This window comes from Vipera berus, assembly GCF_964194415.1.
Source record: "Vipera berus genome assembly, chromosome: 1".
Taxonomy (NCBI): Eukaryota; Metazoa; Chordata; class Lepidosauria; order Squamata; family Viperidae; genus Vipera; species Vipera berus.
The window spans coordinates 279,408,757-279,429,419 of NC_138202.1; the positions used below are offsets into that span (position 1 = coordinate 279,408,757).

Genomic DNA, 20,663 nt, shown 5'->3' on the forward strand with positions numbered 1-20,663 from the left:
ACGTTCTTGAAAGTAGTTTGCCATTGCCTTCTTCCTAGGGTTAAGAAAGAGAGACTGTCCCTAAATCACCCACTGGTTTTGTGGCTAAAGCAGGGCTAGAACTCAACCTTCTGGTTTCTAATCTGATGCCTTGAAATACTACATCAAGCTGACTTTCAGTAATACAGTGAAAAAAAGTTTAATTGCCTCCAGAATTTTTTTTAATCTTATCTATCCTGGATCAGGGGAACTTCCTTCCTTCCTTTTAAAATGATTATTAAAGATCGATTAATAATGGTTGAGGTACAGAAAGTTTGAAAATGTTTGAGGAAAGGAGATATACCTTCACAGATTTTTCACACCTAAAGAATATGGGCACCAAATGCGACTGCCATGTATAATCTGGCATGGGTGGAAGAGAAAGCCTTCCTCTCAAGACCTCGTGAGTGAACATGTGATAGAGGAACAGTTCAGAAACAGTCTTCTTGCAGATTTGGACAGATTTATAAACTGTCTTTTAGATATTCAAACTCTACATTATTGGAGGTTTAAAATTTACTAGCAAATTCTTAAACTGCGCCTGATAAATAATGATCAACTAGTGCAATTTTTTCCTGATAGGTACCTTATCTCTTTGCTACCACTCTTAGGTAACCAAGCTACCACACTTTTCACTAATTGCAGTTCCTGTTTAACCTAATGATCAGTTAACTGGCTTAAGACCAATCCAAAAAAACTAGTTTGAGAAAATGTCTTAGACAGACCCCTCCTTAATTCACATGAAGATAAAGTGTTGTTGGTCCGTCTACCTGATAGAGATGACAATATTGACAATAAATGACAATAAAAGGTAGAATAGGATGCAATCAATTCTTGGATAACTTTTCCTTAAGCCATTCAACGTAAGAAACAGCTGCAACTAGGACAGCTGTAATTGTGCAAATATTCAGCTTTCCATAGTTGCTATTTGTGAATTAAATGACAGCTGATCATCAAGGGCATTTCTAGATGGAAAACCTGCTCTTTCAGATGGAACTGCAACTCCATCAAAAAAATAAGATAAATCTCAGAGTGCTGATTTAATTTCAGTTTCATCTAACTCATTAGATACGTTATTGCATATTTTGGAAAACAGATTAACTCCTTGAAGTTGAATGGTAGCTGTAGCAGGCTTGATTATCATTACCTTACAAAGCTTTGAATTATTTTTCCTTGTGATTTTATGTAGGTATTTGTTACCATGGGAGTCAAGCTGAATTCTATAGGATATCACAATCGACAAGCTTAGACATTAAATAGTGGAACCCTAGTGACACAGTTCTGCAAGCAGACGCAGTCTTTCCAGGTAGAGCAAATGGCTAAATTATATTGAAATTTCGTGAGATAAAAATTAACAGGGCTTTACTTCCCACATTTAGTTTCTAGCATAGATTGCAGTACTATATTCTGGCTGAAAGTCCATTTGAGATGGGTTCAAATAATTGATATTATCAAGATGCATCTGGAGCTATGCTTTTTCAATCACTTTTCTCAGAAATAGAGTATTTGACTGTAGGTTATAATTGCACAGATCTCTTGGAGTTAATTTGGATATATAGCAACAGAAACTGTTTAAAATGACTTACTGTTTTTCCCAAAAGTAAGACTCAGTCTTTTTTTTGCCTCCAAAAGAGGCACCAGGTCTTATTTTCGGGGGGGGGGGGAAGGGAGGTCTTTTCCACTCACCTTGTGGTGGCGGCACTGAAAGCCCCGCCCAGCCGGCCCACTTCTTCTGCGGCCGAAGGAGCAGCTTCATTCTGAGGCTGAGAATGGAGCTCCGGCCTGCATTTCGCCATCAGAGGCCTTTCTGGAAGGCTTATGCAGCCGAACACCGAGCTACGGATACATAGCTCGGTTTTCGGCTGCACAGGCCTTCCAGAAAGGCCTCTGACGGTGAAATGCAGGCCCGAGCTCCATTCTCAGCTGCAGAATGAAGCTGCTCCTTCAGCCGCAGAAGAAGTGGGCCAGCGGAGCAAATGTCAATCCAGGGGAGGCCTGGCTGCAACGGTAAGCTCCACTCCCGCCCTAGCTTGATTTTTAGGCGTGCGCCTTGCCCCAAAACTAGGGCTTATTTTTGGGGTAGGTCTTATATTAGGCTCACCACCACCCCCAAAATCAAGCGAGGGCTTATTTTCGGGGTAGGTCTTACTTTTGGGAAAACACAGTACTTAGCCATATTATGACCCAAACTGCTCTCAACTGAAAACAGCCACAAAAATCCCTACAATGAAATAGAGAGAGAAAGAGAATGGTCTCTGTGGTTTACAAACCTTAAATAGAAGAAACATTAAAATAAATGTAGCAGTATAAGCAAGATAATATAGTTAAATAACATTCCACATGCATTACATCATCCATAACACCATCCTCAGCAAGAGAAATAAAAATAATTCCATCAGACTCCAAACGCACTCCAGAATAGGCAAATCTTATTGGCTTTGCAAAAATAATAGGGCTGGGGATCTTAGAGGTTAAATCTGATCTCTGGATCCCTGCTGATGAGATTCCTTAAGGGATAGAGACCAGAAAAAATATCTTCCTCCATGTTACAGTAGAGGGGAGTGAACACCAAAAGAGACAAGACTCAGGGCTGAACTATTTATTATGTTGGAGTATTTTGTGCTCTGCAATTTTGAAAATGCAAGCCAAATAAATTTCATTCCCATTTTTGCAGATATTAGCATTGGGTTGACTAGCCAAGTTTGGAATAAAAGATAACTTGCTGAATGTCTATTCTCATTCTGGGTTAATTGGTAATTCCTTTAGAACAAACATCTTTCTATTTCAGATCAACCTGTTTCTCAGCTGCAGATATGCTTTGTGCTTACAGATTCTTATTACTTCTGAACTGATTTTATTATGATGGATGAGGTACATTTTTCTCCCTTATTCATTAGTTTGACAGATGGTGACATTACAAATCAGTTCCTTTTACCTCGTACATAAAACAAGTTGCTCTTTTAGCTGTTTTTCTTGGCTTAAATGTAATAATATTTCAAATGTCAGTAGTGATATTTTGGAAGGATTATAGTCATTTACCAGTTAACATTACATTAATGTTGGTTCTTGGAGAGAGTTATTCTCCTGCTACATTAGATTTATTTAAAGATATATATCTATGTTATAAATGCTTATCTAAATAACCAAAATATTTTAATTTTAAGAATTAAAAGTAAATGTTATGCTTTTAATCATCAAAATTAATTATTTAAAATTCCTTAAGAGGTCTAGACAAATTAACAATGTTTTCTCTCTGTCGGTTAAAAGATGAAGTAATTTTTAAAAAATTGTTGCAATATTTCCTTCAGGTAAATAGTTCTTGTTCCTTACATTTGTTCTTTTTTAAATGGGTGTTAGATGCATAATATACTGTAGTGTTCCTTATTTTTGTTGAAATTCTGCTTTTGAATAATTTCATTGAATCATTGAATAAAATGTAAGTTTAGTAATTTGAGGTGATTATTTTACTGAAAGATGCAATAATGCCATTTATATTACTAAAATGTTTCAATTTTAGTTAGTTCTACATCTGTGAAGATCTTGTTTGTATCCCATCTTGACTGCATTTTAATCTCATTTAAAATTCTGCAACTACTCAGGATAATGTGCTAAATATTTATAGCTTCATGGCTTTTTTTGTAGTTGATAGAGCCTAGTATTGTCTCCCAGAAATTAACATCTTGTTTTAACTTAAATACATGGAATTTGGAATGTAGGCAAGCATGGCTTTTCTTGTCTCAGCCACAAGAAGTACAGCGGGAAAAGTATACCATTCCATTTGTGTATTGGGCTTTATTTTTTCTGCTACTAAGCCAATGACAGTAGTTGCAGTAAAACAGGAGCAGCTGTGGTTTAGAAATGGACATTTGTTAGCATTTTGCCATTATCTTGTGTTGGCTGTTATTTTAGAAATGACTAAAGACAGTATGAGATTTAGACCAAAATGACATTAATCTTTCTTCATATGAGTTGGATCGATTTAATTTCTAACTCTGTGTGCATGCTTTTGTGTATGCGCATGCATGTGCACAGCCACACGTATGCCCCCATGATCACATCACAGAAGTGCTAAGGATTTTTCCAAGAAACCTTGATTATGTCAGGGTAGCAATCACTTTCATATCCGATGTTTTAAATCCTTTGGAACAGGGGGTTTCCAACTCAATTTCATTGAGGGCCACATCAGCATTGTGGTTGCCTTCGGGGGGCCGGGTGGGGTGTGGTAGATGCGGCCTACTGAGTTGGCATGGCTGGGGTGGGTGTGGCCTACTGAGTGGGCATGGACTGAGGTAGATCCGAGGGTCTCCAGCAGAGGGGGGGTGGGACCAGAGTGAGTGCTAGGGCATGGTCCACTGGAGGAGCCTCACTGTCCCTCTCAGGCCATGCAAGGGGGGGATGGACAGTGGCACAGGCTGCCCGGAGCCCTGGGCAGCAGAGGTCAAACGCCCAGCCCAGCCCTCAAGCTCCTGCGGCACCTAGCCCAGCCCCACTTCCCCAAGGGGGTGCCCAGCTGCGCTTACTTCCTCCTCAAGGTTGCTGCTGCTGTGCTCACTCTCCTTAGCCGGGTTGCTCATGGTGGATGCAGGAGGGCAAAGGGAGAAGGGAGGCCCACTCCCTCTCCATGCGAGGACAGCCGGCTTTGTAACCAAAGCATTCTTAGCAATAGGATGGGAGACCCCCTCAGGATAGGCCAGGAGGAGGGGGCAAGGGGATGGTGAAAGGGCAGCAGGGCAGGACTAAGGCAGGACTTCCCTCAGATCCTCTAGTCTCCCTCCTTCCTTCCTTCCTTCCTTCCTTCCTTCCTTCCTTCCTTCCTTCCTTCCGAACAGTGGCAGGAAAATATTTGAGATTCACTTACCAACTGTAGTAAGAAAGGTCATAAATTGAAACAAAATTCATTTTAACAACTTGTTTCACTTAGCAACAGAAATCTTGGGCTCAGTTGTGGTTGTAAGTTGAGGACTATTTGTATTCTTAACTTTGAAGGGTCTTTGAAGTTCATACAATCTACCGTAATACCAACCCATCTAGTTACTGGTTTAACTGTTACTACCTGTAATTCAGTACAGGGCCAATTGAGGCCCTGATACTGCACTGAGGTAAATTTTATGTAGTAGGAGGGTTCCCTAGAGAAGCACTGATATACATGGGAATTGGAATTCTCCAATGCTGGAGACTATTCAAAATTTGTAATGTTTTCATGTAAGTAAAAACTGTTTCTTAAAAACTGTTTCACTCCTTTTGTAGAAATCCTCTCTAAAGGTTTCCCACAGTATTTTTTTTCCAGCTGTAAAACCACAAATTTGTTTCTGTAGAAACATACCTTAAACATTCTTAAGTTTATAGAAAATGGTGGTCTTCGTAATATGTGTGCGTTACCTTTCTCAGTGAGACAAGAAATCTGCATTACATGTATATAGAAATTAATGGCCTGTTAATGGCTTGCTCACCAGTTAATATGGCATTGGTGTCCACATAATTGGTGGAAGAAGGATCAAATGATGAAATGTCCCTCATAGGGTTACAATGCAAACTTTGCCCTTTATATACTCAGGTAGATAACTGCAGTAAGGGATGCGGTAGCTCAGTGGGTTAGGATGCTGAGCTTGTCTATCAGAAGGTCGGCAGTTTAGCGGGTTGAATCCTGAGTGCCGCGTAGCAGAGTGAGCACCTGTTACTCCTCCCAGCTTCTGCCAACCTAGCAGTTCGAAAGCACGTAAAAAAAATGCAAGTAGAAAAATAGGGACCACTACGGTGGGAAGGTAACAGCATTCCGTGCACCTTTGGCATCTAGTCATGCCGGCCACATGACCACGGAGACGTCCTCGGACAAGCGCTGGCTCTTCGGTTTTGAAACGGACATGAGTACCGGCCCCTAGAGTTGGAAACGACTAGCACGCATGTGCGGGGGAACCTTTACCTTTACCTTAGATAACTGCAAGCAGACATGCAAGGGATAGTGCTTTATTACAATGCACATTTGACAAAAGTTTTCTACAGATGCTGTGTAATGGGGTTATGCATAAAGTATTTCAACGTGTATGCACAATTCTTTGTGCTATTGCATGGTTCACTTTTTATACATGTATACATGTCACTTTTTATGATGTAATTCTGGCAATTCTACAAGTTTGTACATACATTTTTTTTTGTCCTGTTAAATGATCATGGGGGCTACTTTTAAAAAAATTCAATCTACAAGGTTTTCCAACCAAAGATATAAAAGCGATATATTTGAGAGAGAAAAAAAACCCCAACTGCTTTAGAAAAGCTGCTATGTAACTTACTGGAATGGCAAAGATACAAAAAGATCATGACACTTAGATGAAAACATGTGATTTGGGTAGGTTGGGGGGGGGCAGGGATTGTAAAGCTGTAATTCTTAATTTCTTTCATTGCTTATACTTAGGCACGAGTGCAGATTTGAAGATGCTACTTGCAAGATACCTGAATCTGATACTGAAGACTTATCTGATGAAGCAAATACTGAAACTTTCTATGGAACCTCCCCCCCTAGCACACCACGGCAGATGAAACGCCTGTCAACAAAACATCTGAAAACTAACATTGGCAAAGTTAACAATCGCTCTGCTTCGAAAGGTACATAAGAATTTTTCAAGATTGCAAAAACTAAAGAAGTCAGCAGTGAGCAACTTGGTGTTCTGCTTGAAATCTAACATTTTCCCAGTATGTTTATACCTAGACAGATAAAGTGGAAACTTTCATCCAATGCAGAGAAAATTGAGAAATGAGCTGCTTCTTGTAGGGAGGGAAGGAGGGAGAATAATTGATGAGAGCCTCTTCCTTTCTGCTGAAAGTGCAGAAATCTACCATTCCCCTTTTTTCCATTTGAGGAAGAATGAATAGCCAAGCTTACATCCATGGAACCTGCTGTTCTGCCTCTCCTGATACAGAATGGCTAAGCATTATTGGGAAGATCAAAGAGCCTCAGATTTCTGTCTCATTACCTGCTCTTTTGCAATACAACTGGTACAGCAGAGCAGCAGGATTAAGAAGTTAATTCATTACCAAGTATATTAAGAGCAGTTAGAAATGGGGAAGAAAAGAGCATTGTGGATAGTCTCTTTATCCCAAGGTTGTCTAGTTTTCTGTTTAGCTTAGTATTATCTATTCTGACAGGCAATGATTGTCCAAGGTTGTCTGATACAGAGAAAGGATATTTTTACCGCTCTGAACGATTCAACTGTTTTATCTTTTTTTAAGCAAGGCAGGTGCTCTATAGATCTGCATGGGCTTATGTAAGCAAGATAGTGCAGAGGGAGAAGTCATGTATCTTGAATGAATATTTATTATTTTGACAGATGTGCATGATTATTCCCATGGAAATAAAATCATCTACTGAGTTTTTATTTTGCAAAATGTTATTTTCACTTTCTCTAAATAACAGTATAATTGTCTTTTTATTGAGAGCTAGTTTGGTGGAGTGGTAAAGGCACTGAGGTAGAACCTAGGATAGTGGCTGGATGACCTTGGGGGAGTCATACCCCTTTTAGCCCTAGAAGCAGGCAAAGTACTTCTGAAATTATGTCAAGAAAATTGCAGGGATTTATCCACCAGGAATAATCACCAAGAATCAGCCATGACTTGAGGGGACCAAAAAAAAAAGTAAAACTTTTATTACGTCAGTCTGCTTGTGCTATATTAGTATTGACAACATACTTTGCAAAATATATGAATATTGTCAAAAGCTAGGAATTTTCTTCATGCTATACAAAATGTGTAGGATCTTAGCAGAATTTCAGGTGTAGTGAAATTATGAGTTTATTAAATAATTCTCTTTATCTGCTGCTTTTTATTGTAGAAGAGATTCATAAAAGGATTTAGAACTTTAAAAATATCCCACATTTTATTGTCCTGAAAATAGATCAGTGTTATATTATCCCAAGAGCATGGCTACCTGCTAAGGTGGTAAGATTTAAACTAGATTTGTCCAGCTAACTATTCATAACACTTAGTACTGTAGTTGTTATGTAGAAGGACAGGATAGTAAGAACAAGCATTTTGTAGATACAGATACATTTATATGGGTTTACAAGGCATTATTTATTTATTATTTATTATTATATACCGCCCATTTCCCGAAGGACTCAGGGCGGTTTACAGGGCAATTAAAACAATACAATATACAAAGTTAAAATAGAGTTAAATTAAATAGACCCGAAAATTAAAAACTAAAAACCCAAACCCTTAGTCCAGGCCGGCAAGCTCGAATAGCCAGGTTTTTAGGTCCCGGCGAAACGAGCGAAGTTCGGGGGCCATCCGGAGTTCCACAGGCAGCTGATTCCAAAGGGCAGGCGCGCCCACCGAGAATGCCCTCCCCCTGGGGGCCGCCAGCCGGCACTCCCTGACCAGCGGCACCCTGAGGAGGCCCTCCCCGTGGGAGCGCACAGGACGATGGGAAGTTGATGCTGGCAGCAGGTACTCCCGAAGATAATCCAGACCCATGCCATTAAGGGCTCTATAGGTCATCACCAACACCTTGAATCTCACCCGGAGGGCAACCGGAAGCCAATGCAGCTCGTGATGAAAATGTAGTATATTGTCATATAATAAAGTAATCTTTCTCTGATAATGAATAGATAGTAATGTTAATTCCAGGGTTACTTACTAGGGACAACATGCCAGAATCAGCAGGCTATTACTGAAAAGTGTAACTCCCAGGAAAACACCACATCTTGTTGCTGAAGAGCAGTAACAATAGAATGTCTTAGTATGATCAATTTCATACCAAGGGACACAAGGAAAGAGGGGATTTTTCAGATTCTGTGGTCCTAAGCTATGAATGGACTGATAGTTTATACCTTCACCTTGACTGTATATGAACCAGGAGTTACTGAATAAACCATATATAATATGTTCATAGTTTCCCCTCAGAAAAGTTGCAGTCAGAATTTTCACTTCCATATTTTGTATTAACTTTCTGGACTGTTTTCGGGGTAATTCTATTAGTATTACATAATAGTAATCTAAATGAAAAGCTATAAGGTCCATAGTTTGTATGCATTACCAACCTATGTTGGTAAAATATACTTTGTACTACAGAGGACACTTGGATCTTTAGTGACCAAAAGAATACTCAAAATGTGAAACTGATCTTTTAAGAGTTGTAGAGCCCTTTCCAGAATAAGGTTCCAAAAATGCTGGACATACAGACAAGACAGACAGAAGTTGTTGCCCTTATCCAGCCCATTACTGTGGCCAGCACCGAATCAATATTTCTGCTTCACCTGAAGCTAATGAAAAGAGACAACAGTGTGTCATCAGCAAAGTGATGACACTTTATTCTTAAATCTCCAAATAATCTCACTCAGCAGCTTCATGTAGATGGGAAACAGCATGGGGGATAAAATGCAACCTTGCAGAATCCTGCAGCACTATTTTCAGCAGATGGCTATGGTTCACAAGCAGGGCCATGCAGAGCAGTTCCCTTTCATCTAACTTGGACAACCTCTCCAGAAGGACATCATGATCAGTATTTCAAAAGCCACCGAGAAGTTCAACAGAATCATCAGTCACCCTTCATGTTCTTTCTCTCAGTTAAGAGAGGTTAAGATGATTAAGGGTTATTACGTTAGCCTCAATGGAAAGACCAGGCTTAAATTAACCGAAATGGATCTACAAAATCAGCCAAGGGGATATTACATCAGTTTGAATGAAATTATGCATCAATGAAATTATTTTTGCATTTTAGATCTTATGCAATAGTGTATAGATTTTTAGAAAGATTTAATCAGGAGTTTTAAGAAAAATTGTGACTCGCCTCCATTCCATCAAGGCTTACGCTCTGAAGACTTCTGTTTAGTCATTGGTTCCAGCTGCTATGTACAGTAAAAGAGATCATTGTAATGAGAAGTCACTTCTTATGAATTACAATTAGTACAACTGAATGTTTCCATTAGCCCTGTTACTTTAAAAGTTCCACACTATAATTATAATGCCCTTGGGTACAAAATGACTCAGTGTGCCTTGAATTTTGAGTGAAGTATGATTCAAAGAGCTCTTTGGTGTGGTTATCAATTATTATTACTTACACATTCATGGTCATTTCTAAAATATGGTTTTTTTCATTCTCATGTTAGATTGTGGTTTAAGTTGAATGACTAGGAAGGCATAATAAGAAGAGATACAGAAATTATGATAACTAAATCAGATAACTGAGGTTTATCTCATTGTTTAAAAATAGCAGTAACAAAAAAAAACTGAAGTTTTAAGTGAAAAGTTAATTTGGCATGTGGTTTTGTAATGACAGGAACCTAATAATTCAGAGTTTCACAAACCTGCAGATAACTTTAGATGTAATTGCTGAAGCATCAGTGTGTTATGGTTGAATGAGTGGGATATGACTATCCTGTTGCCATTCCCATAACTACTAAGACATTTTATCATCTTAATTTGTGGGCACAGCTAAGTACCAGCTAACAATCTGTACTGTATGGATATCATAGGGAATGCAGATGGAGAATGATGTCACATGTCTTATGATGTCATCACATAAATAGTGCACATTCTGTACTGTAGTACCATCTGCATCATGATTTGACTTAGCCAAATTACACAATTTGCATAATTCACATGATGTTATGATATGTTTGACATCAATGTGGTTTTCTATTGGAAGCCTTTGTTCCAGTGTTTCATAAACTGTGACGTTAGACCTAAAAACATGGGCAGAGAGTTTGAGTGGCATTTCAGTTATGTATGAAATCTATTAGGTTCTGAACCTTTCACATAATTTTAAGGGACTGTCATAGATGTGTCATGTATATTTAGCATACAACAGAACTGAACACTTATGGAGTGGAAGAAGTAAATAAAATTAGTATAAGTAGGTGTTTTTTTCTTTAATGTGAAAAAAATGTGTTTTGTGTTATGATTTCAGAGAAAATGAGCTCGCCCAACCAGCTGCCTAACAAAGATAATATTAAAATCTCCGAGAACCCAGAAGAGCAGAGCTATAAGCAGGGGAAAAAGCTCCGAGCCACCTTAAGGACAACTGAGAGGGATCATAAGAAAAACGTACAATGTTCGTTCATGTTGGACTCGGTCAGTGGATCCTTACCAAAAAAGTCAATTCCGGATGTTGATCTCAATAAGCCTTACCTCAGCCTTGGCTGCAGCAATGCTAAGCCTCCAGTATCTGTACCCGTGCCTATAGCCAAAACTACACGCCAGACGTCTCGTACCGATTACCCAGCAGACCGCTTAAAATTTTTTGAGACCCTGCGGCTGTTGTTAAAGCTTACCTCAGTTTCCAAGAAAAAGGACAAAGAACAGAAAGGCCAGGAAAGCACTTCCTCTGTTGAATTAAACCGATCCAACGAACTAATCTGGCTTGAGCTGCAGGCGTGGCACGCAGGGCGGACTATTAAGGACCAAGACTTCTTCTTGTACACAGCTCGTCAAGCCATCCCTGATATTATTAATGAAATTTTTACTTTCAAGGTAAACTATCGGAACCTCTCCTGTGTGGGAAATGGAGCTAGTCTTAACGGTACGTCGGCAAGACAATGTAAAGCAGCCCATGGAGCTAATGTAATGGGCTACTCAAGCTATCACGAGCACCTCCATCGCCAGCGGGTCTCTTTTGAACAGGTAAAGCGGATAATGGAGCTGCTAGAATACGTAGAAGCACTTTATCCATCTCTGAAGGCCCTTCAAAGTGACTATGAAAAATATGCTGCAAGGGATTTTCAGGACAGAGTGCAGGCACTTTGTCTTTGGTTAAACATTACAAAAGATTTAAATCAGAAACTAAGGATTATGGGGACTGTTTTGGGCATCAAAGATCTTTCTGACATTGGCTGGCCAGTGTTTGAAATCCCTTCTCCTCGTTCGTTCAGGGACAACGATCTAGAGGATGAAGTTTACGACGAAGACGACGATGATGATAGGGTAACCTCAGGTGCGTACACAGAGGAAAGTGAAGATGAAGAACAAATCTCTGAGGAGAATGTGGAGGAACTTAGACAAGCCATCCGAAATAATTTTGATTTTGAGGCACAGGACCATTTGTCAAGAAAGCTTGATAGGCTTGAATCTGAAGATGACCCAACCTGCTGGCCAGTTACAGAGTGCAGCGGAGAGATAGGCTGCAGCAGACATTGTTTGACCTCTATTTATAGGCCATTTGTAGATAAAGCACTGAAACAGATGGGGTTGAGGAAGCTCATTTTGAGACTGCACAAGTTAATGCATGGCTCCTTGCAGAGGGCCCGAATGGCATTGATAAAGAGCGATCAGCAGCTGGAGGTAGGTTTGGGGAGGCAGGTGGAATGGATAATGCTTAAGCAATAGTCCTTTTAAGCTGTGTTTTTCTTCAAAACGTTTTTCTATGTGAAATGTATATATAGTTTGAGACATGCTGAACCATGTTGACTTACTTTAATAATGGTGACATATCAGGAGAAACGTATGTAATATATATGTGGTCTTTCCTTGTCAATTCTGTGTCTGGCATGGCACAGCCTGTACAGGTAGTCCTTGACTTAGAACCATTCGTTTAGTGACTGTTCAGAATTACAATGGCACTGTAAAAAGTGACTTACGATCGCTTTTCACACTTTACAAACCCTTGCAGCAGCCTCTTGGTCACATGATCATAATTTGGGCTCTTTGCAACAGGCATGTATTTATGACAGTTGCACTGTTGCGGGGTCATATGATCACTATTTGTAACCTTCCTAGCCGGCTTCGGACAAGCAGTGTCAATGGACTAAGCCATATTGTCTGAATGGCTGCATGATTCGCTTAATAGCCACTGTTATGGCAGAAAAGGTTATAAAATGGGGCAAAATTCACTTAACAACTGCCTTGCTTAGCAACAGAAATTTTGGGCTCCATTGTGGTCATAAGTCGAGGACTACTTGTATTAATTTCCTGACAGTTAAACGATAGTGGGGATACACTAGACCAGGGTTCCCCAATCCCTGGTCCGTGGACTGGCAGCGGTCCACGTCATGCCAGAAACTGGACTGCACACAAACAAGCAAAACCCCATCCACGGGATGCAGGCAGCACGTGAAACCATGCCCCCTCTAGTCCGGGGGAAAATTCTCTCTCCATGGAAACAGTTCCTGATGCCCAAAACGTTGGGGGCCACTGCACTAGATATTCAATTTTTCCCATTTCTTCCTCCTTTCTTAATGGTATCTTCACAGAATATTATCTACGCAACTTTATTGTTTTCTGATATGTTGATTGTGGGAGAAAAAGGATATTCTTTAGACTGAAACATAATTTTATACAAAATGAAAAAAAGAACAAGTTTTCCAATCCTTCTGAAATTTAAGGAATAAAAATTGCCAGGAAGTCCTGTGAGAGCTAAGATAACAGTAAACTGAATATTTTAAATACACTTAGGATGTTTTCAACATTCAAAATAATTAATATAAAATGTTATATATTACCATATTTATATCCTGCTCTTTCTCCAAGTAGCTCTAGAAGACTGCCTACTTTTTTTCTCTCCTGTTTATTCTCACAAGAATTTTGTGAAGAAGATTTATGCTGGATGAGAGTAGCTAACCAAAATCTTCCAGTTATTATAATGATTTTCAGGAGAATTGAATTTATGATATCCCAGTCTTGTCTTGCACTCTTAACTCCCCAAAACCCATCCTCATTCATTACATTTTGGGGGGGGGTTCACATGTTTCAGAAATTCTCCAGCATATAGCCTACAGGTTGGATGAGTAGAGGGTGCATTCAAATGTTATATCAGTGTCAGATTCCTGGGAATAATTTTGATATGGAAGAAGTCTAACAGTTCTTTTCTTGTTAATGATAAAACTCAAATATTATATTTATATTGTATAATTTACATGATTATCATATAAAGTTCCATATATATGATGAATGTGTTGTTATACCTTGTCTTGCAAATTTGTCTTTTTTTAAGTTTAATAATTGCGTTGTAATTTCAAACCAACCATAAAGTAGAATTATTCTACTGAAACTATCATAAAGGAAATAGTGTCTTGAAGCAGAGTTTTTAACCTCTAAATGTTGTAGGTGGAGAAAAAATGCTGCTACCTTTCTATGTAAATTCCTCCAAAGACCTAATAATTGAATTGTGTTTCCTGGTATCTGATCTATTTCATTCCATATTTTGATAATGTGGATAAAGGCGGGTTATTTTAACTTGTGTGGTTTTTAACAACTTTACAGAGTGTTAAACTATTGTCTTGTTTTTATAAAGAATTGAAAATATTTAGGAAAACAAAATTCTATGGGATCTGACTGGGATTTTTCTTTGAAAAGGTTTTGACTAGGTCCATATTGCAGAGTAATTTATCCTTAGTTCCTGGGATTGGGGTAAAACCTACTTTTATTTAAATTTTTAGACATGATAGTTGGAGAACACTCTTAAGACCGGTAAGTCTGCTTCTCTTTTTTTTATAGCAATTCTCTCTGTATATTTTCATTCCCTCAGCGAATGGCAGTGCTGGCCAATGAAGACTAGGTTTGGGAGCTAAGTAAAGTTGGGGATGGTTAGGATGAGAGCCCCACCCTCCCCTCAGACAGCAGACTCAACTGGGCAGTCAGAAAATATCCCAGAAGAAAACAGGCCATAGTTACCAAGTTTCCCAGTTCAAGGGAAACGTTTCCTTTGTCTGATGTTTTGCAAATGCTTTGGTTATAGGCATGGTGACGAACTTCACGTTTTATCAGTACTTTGGTTCCTACTATTGTGGAGTAAGGGACGCGGTGGCTCAGTGGGTTAGGACGCTGAGCTTGTCGATCAGAAGGTCGGCAGTTTGGCGGGTCGAATCCCGAGTGCCGTGTAGCAGAGTGAGCGCCTGTTACTTGTCCCAGCTTCTGCCAACCTAGCAGTTCGAAAGCACGTAAAAATGCAAGTAGAAAAATAGGGACCACTGCAGTGGGAAGGTAACAGCATTCCGTGCGCCTTTGGCGTCTAGTCATGCCGGCCACATGACCACGGAGACGTCCTTGGACAAGCGCTGGCTCTTCGGCTTTGAAACGGAGATGAGCACCGGCCCCTAGAGTTGGAAACGACTAGCACACATGTGCGGGGGAACCTTTACCTTTTTATTATGGAGTAGGATGTGAAAATTGGCAAGAGCTTTCTTCATATTAATCTTTACCTTCAACATCTGGCCTGCTGGGACATGTGCTGGAGCCTCAAGGGCTCAGCTCCCCAGCATTTCCCTACATTATCCAGGTATTCTGGTTCACTGGTCTCTTGTTTTAACTTCCCATCATGCTGTATAATGATACCATCCCAAGCCCAGAGTGAAAATAGCAGCTACCGGCCATCCCTGTGGTCCTCTTATGTAGGCCCAAGAAAGATAAGCCTAAAGACATTTAGACATTGCTGGTTTTTTTAAATAATTGATGTATCTATTCCTTTATCTCATTGGCATTTTAATTTCACATGGATTTCTCTTAAAAACAATTTTCCTTGAGTAAAGCTGCCAGTTGTGTACTAGAAAATGTGTTTCTTGTCAATCTAGCAACCATGCTGGTTATGTATCATTGCTACAAGCCTGATTACTCCTATGTTGCTGCTTTTCTGGAGCAGCCAGTTGTTTAGTCCCAATCTAATTCCCATGCTGGCACCAAAAGGGGGAGGAGAGGTAAGCATGCTTTGAATATCAGCATCTTATGCTGTGTAGCAGAGCTTTCTTGAAACATTTATCTGCAAGTATAGGATACAATTTAAACAGAAGGTGGCTTTGCTTCGTGTATTTTGAGCAGTTGCTTTTAAAGTTAATACCTAGTTTCTAAAATGTACTGTCCCAAAGAAGAGAAGAAATTAATCCCCAAATTCTCTCTCTCTCTCTCTCTCTCTCTCTCTCTCTCTCTCTCTCTCTCTCTCTCTCTCTCTCTCTCTCTCTCTCTCTTACTGCTTTAGTTTTCTGAGTACCCAGATCCCATTTTATGTTCAGATTATGTGCAGTTGTCAAATTCTCCAACTTCTTCAGATCAAAAATGCAGTACTGTATCATGGGAAGAGTTGAAATCTATGGATTTGCCATCTTTTGAACCTGCCTTTCTGGTTCTTTGCCGAGTTCTTCTCAATGTTATCCACGAGTGTCTCAAATTAAGATTGGAACAGCGGCCTGCTGGGGAACCATCCCTGCTGAGTATTAAGCAGGTTTGCCTGTCATATTTATTTTATTTTCTTCTGTAATATTAGGCTGGTGGAACGTAAAAATTTACATTCTTTTCATTATTGACAATTCTTTCCAGTAGCACAGATGCTGCTCACAAGATAATGAACTAGAATATCACTTGTGACAAATACTCATCTCTTGCCAATAACTATTTCATCAACAGTAAAAAAAAATATGTCTTACGCAACTTCTAAATTGTATATGAATGATAAGCGCTTCAGGAGAATAGCTAGGTCAATGTTGATTTTTATGTTTTGAAAAAAGAGAGGAGAGAAGATTCTGTGGAGGGCATAAAAGTAATCTCTATTTCCCCCCCCCAAAATTAAATAAAATGGCTTTTTATTAAAAACCATTCACATGTTTTCTTACTTTGGAGAAATTATGCTGTAGATCAGGGATCTTCAAACTTGGCCCTTTTATGACTTGTGGGCTTCAACTCCCAGAATTCCTCAACCAGCATGCCTGGCTGAGGAATTCTGGGAGTTGAAGCCCACAAGTCATAAAAGGGCCAAGTTTGAAGACCCCGCTGTAGATGAAAATGTACCTGCTGCAAAATGTTGACAAATGTCAACATAATATGTATAAATATTATATAGTTATAATTGATTGACTAATTTATATATTTAGAAGTGGTTAACTAATTAAGGGCTAATCCCACCTCTCCCCCCCCCCAATGTATTGGGCTCCCTCCTCCATCTCCCCTCTTGGGGTAATGATGTTATTTTGTCCGCATTGTCATTTTATACTTGAGGATGTGAATGTTTTTCTGTAAGCCACCCAAAGTTGTTTGAAACGAGATGGGCGGGCAAATAAATTTAACAGTAATAATGAATAAAAATAAATGTCTATTATTTCTATGTCATTTAGTCAACAAAAAATTTTAGGCTGATAACAAAAATGGCATTTTGATATAGATGGTAGCAATAATCCACAATCAGTATCCTCCAAGAAAAAATAAAATAAATGTAGCCAATACTATACTGCTGTGATCCTCCGTAGTATGCTGAATATATGATTGGCTGAGTTATTGACAAATTATAACTGCTTTGGTCTTAAATGTAAACCACAAGTATTCAGTAGTCAAGCAAATATTTAAAAAAATGCTGAATGTAGAGGGATAATAGTACTTGCTGAATTCCATGAGACAAAAACATTATAGCAGGAGGCCTTGTAAAGATGGAAAACGGATGACAGAGGGCTTAGATTCATACTCTGTAGAATATGAGCCTTGGTGGAGCAGTGGGCTAATGCCTCCTTAAGTAACACCAGCTGCCTGCAATTAGTGCAGGTTCGCATCCCACCAGGCTCAAGGTTGACTCAGCCTTCCATCCTTCCGAGGTAGGTAAAATGAGGACCCAGATTGTTGGGGGCAATAAGCTGATTTTGTAATAATGCCGCTTGGGGGGGGCGAAAGCCCTAATAAGCAGGCATATACATAGAATGAAGGCTATTGCTAAGCACATTGATTTGTGCTTTAGATTGTAAGCCGCCCTGAGTCTTCGGAGAAGGGCGGGATATAAATGGGATTAAAATAAAATAAATAAATAAATAAATCAGCTGTTCTACCAATTTGGGTTTTATTTTGCATCACCCCTTTTATCTCACGGACTAGCAGAACTTAAAGATGACGGATATTTATAGAATTTGCTCTGTAGAAACAGTTTTTGCATTTTGCAGCATGAAAACACCAGATTGATCGGTGTGCTGTTTCTCTTGCAGCTCGTGCGAGAGTGTAAAGAGGTTCTAAAAGGTGGCCTCCTGATGAAGCAATATTATCAGTTTATGTTACGCGAGGTTGTCGATGACCTTCAGAACCACTGCAACATTGACTCTTTCGAAGAAGACTTGCATAAGATGTTAATGGTAACTAACAATTCAGTGTAATATCTGATGATCTGAGTTCCCTTTGGTTATTTTTAGATGGCTTCGATTAGCAAAGAACTTTCCTACCCTGCAAAAACCTGCATTTAGTATTTCAACCATATATGTAGATACATAACGGGGAATGCTCTAACTATGTGCTACCTATTCTGTAGACTACATGAGACAGTGAAGCAGGACTATCAGAAAATAAAAGTAGTTGCTTCTTCTATATATTTGAAGCACACCCTTGATATTTTATACATTGCCTGCTACTCTTGAGACTGCAGCTCTGAAGAGAGAGAGATTCTGGCTTCTTCCCTTTGTTTAAGAACCTTTAAGGAGATATATCTATATCTATATCTATATATATATCTATATATCTATATATATATCTATATATCTATATATCTATAGATAGATAGATAGATAGATAGATAGATATAGATATAGATATAGCCACCCTGTTGAAAACAATCAAAGTAAAGAATAACAACATTAGGGAGCAAACAGTCATAAAATGCAATAAATCATGACAAATTGTTCCACGGATATTTAGCCCTTGTAAAACTCAAACCAGACAGGCTGACAAATTTGACCATGTACCTATGAGAAAAACTAGGTCTTCCAAGCCTTAAAAAGTGCAGGCAGGATCAAGACCATCTGGGACTCAAAAGGAAATAATCATTTCAAAGGCAGGGCACCATGACAGAAAGCATGGTTAGAACCATGTATGCTTTCCAGGAAGGACATTGTGATGACAAGTTAATATGACCCCATCCAAAAATTGCAGGGAGCTTACCCTTTGCTGATTTTACTGGCCCTGCAGAATTGAAGGAACGCACATTATCTGCCATCATCTGCCAGGATAACTAGGCCCACAGAGAAAGAGATGTCTTTTTCCCCCAGGCAAGGAACAGATAAATCTTCCTTCAGTTTTCAAAGTGCAGCTCTTGGCAGTAGCAAGTCTATTTCTTTGAGTCATCAGTAGACTCTCTTTGGTGTTCAAAGCCACAGGTATGTTGAAGGTCCATTTAATTTACACATTATAGTTGACCAGTGCCATTGATTAAATTAAGAACAGGTAGTCCTCGACCTATGACCACAATTAAGCCCAAAATTTCTGTTGTTAAGTGAGACATTTATTAAGTGAGTTGTGCCCCCATTTTACAACGTTTTTTTTGCCATAGTTAAGTGAGTCACTGCAGTTAATAAGTTAGTAACATGGTTGTTAAGTGAATATGGATACTCCATTGATTTTGCTTGTCAAAAGGTTGCAAAAGGTGATCACATGACACAGCACCAGTCATAATGGGGAACCAGTTGCCAAGCATCTGAATTTTGATTATGTGATCAGGGGACTGCTACAAAGATTGTAAGTGTGAAAAATGGCCATAAGTCACTTTCCCAGTGTTGTTGTAACTATGAATGGTCACTAAATGAACTGTTGTAAGTAGAAGACTACCTGTACAGAATTCCTTATGTGAAAGTATCCCTTTTCCAAGCCAATGAGGCCTCTCTGAGGTTTCCAGTATTTTTGAGGGAATTCTGTGTTTTGATTGGCATGGAGGTTGGGGGAATGTAGTTCTCACCAGGAACATGAAGATTGATAAAACGGTTTTTTTGGAGAGAGGAGAATTGTAAGCAACGTTCGGTTTTATAAAATTAACATGATATGGATGAGGATTTTTTCTTTGCTGTGAAATAACTTTTTAAATGGCTTTCCCTACTCTTTTTTTCCCCCCTCTGGGTTACAAGGTTTATTTTGATTACATGCGAAGCTGGATCCAAATGCTACAGCAGTTACCTCAGGCATCTCATAGTTTAAAGAATCTTTTGGAAGAAGAATGGAATTTCACCAAAGAAATAACACCTTATATACGAGGAGGTGAAGCTCAAGCTGGAAAACTATTCTGGTAGAATTGCATTACTACTACGAATCTTCTGTTTGTTTGATTTAACTATTTCAATAAGTGAAAATTCACACTTTTGAAAAAAAATATTAGTTCTTGTTTAAAATTTCTGGGGTTTATTTTAAGGACAAAACTATGACTTTTTAATACTACATTTCCATTAACAATTATAATAATTTTTAATAAGTTGCTTATATGTCTCCCAGTTTTTTTGTTCTGTCAAATTGAAAGTTGTTCTTTTTAATGATAACTAATACTCCTTGTTGTGATTTTAATTTTATTTGAATAATTTTAATGGAAGACAATTATTGATTCAGAATATATCTACTTACCGTTAGCTCTGTTCTTGGTGCTTTCACTCAGTGTTCCACATTTCAAATAGAGTCATTAAAGGACGGGCAAGAGTGCCTATCGAGGAGTATTGATTTTCATTCGCTGCTTCTTTTCCAAAACACTTATCCGATGTTTTGGCATGGCAATATCTTATTGAGAAAATACTAGGTTGCCGTGCTATTCTTTTACAGATTAAAGAGTGTTACAGGGCAGATATGTAATCTATTGCAGGAGTTTTCAAACTTAGCAATATGCTGGCTGAGGAATTCTGGGAGTTGAACTCCATAAGTCTTAAAGTTGCCAAGTTTGTAGACCCCTGATCTATGGCTTCCTTGAATGCAAATGTGGCTGTGATAATAGTGGCACATGGCCTTTATATCTG

At 39.0% G+C, this 20,663-nt stretch overlaps 1 protein-coding gene across 6 annotated transcripts in view; it reads left to right on the plus strand.

Annotated features, from left to right (window-relative positions):
• MAP3K4 (mitogen-activated protein kinase kinase kinase 4) overlaps positions 1–20,663 on the plus strand; it is a 64,338-nt gene that overhangs the window by 14,109 nt on the left and 29,566 nt on the right. For 5 of the 6 annotated variants that reach the window (XR_014024812.1, XM_081315289.1, XM_081315285.1 and 2 more), the window contains exons 2-6: positions 6,428–6,618; positions 10,919–12,288; positions 15,914–16,156; positions 17,895–18,038; positions 19,794–19,951. Coding sequence is in view for 5 of the 6 variants with exons in the window: in XM_081315289.1 (XP_081171415.1) it covers positions 6,428–6,618; positions 10,919–12,288; positions 15,914–16,156; positions 17,895–18,038; positions 19,794–19,951 (2,106 nt within the window). In the remaining variant the exon portion in view is untranslated. The remainder of the gene's footprint in view (positions 1–6,427; positions 6,619–10,918; positions 12,289–15,913; positions 16,157–17,894; positions 18,039–19,793; positions 19,952–20,663) is intronic. The other variant, XM_081315287.1, reaches the window with a different exon arrangement.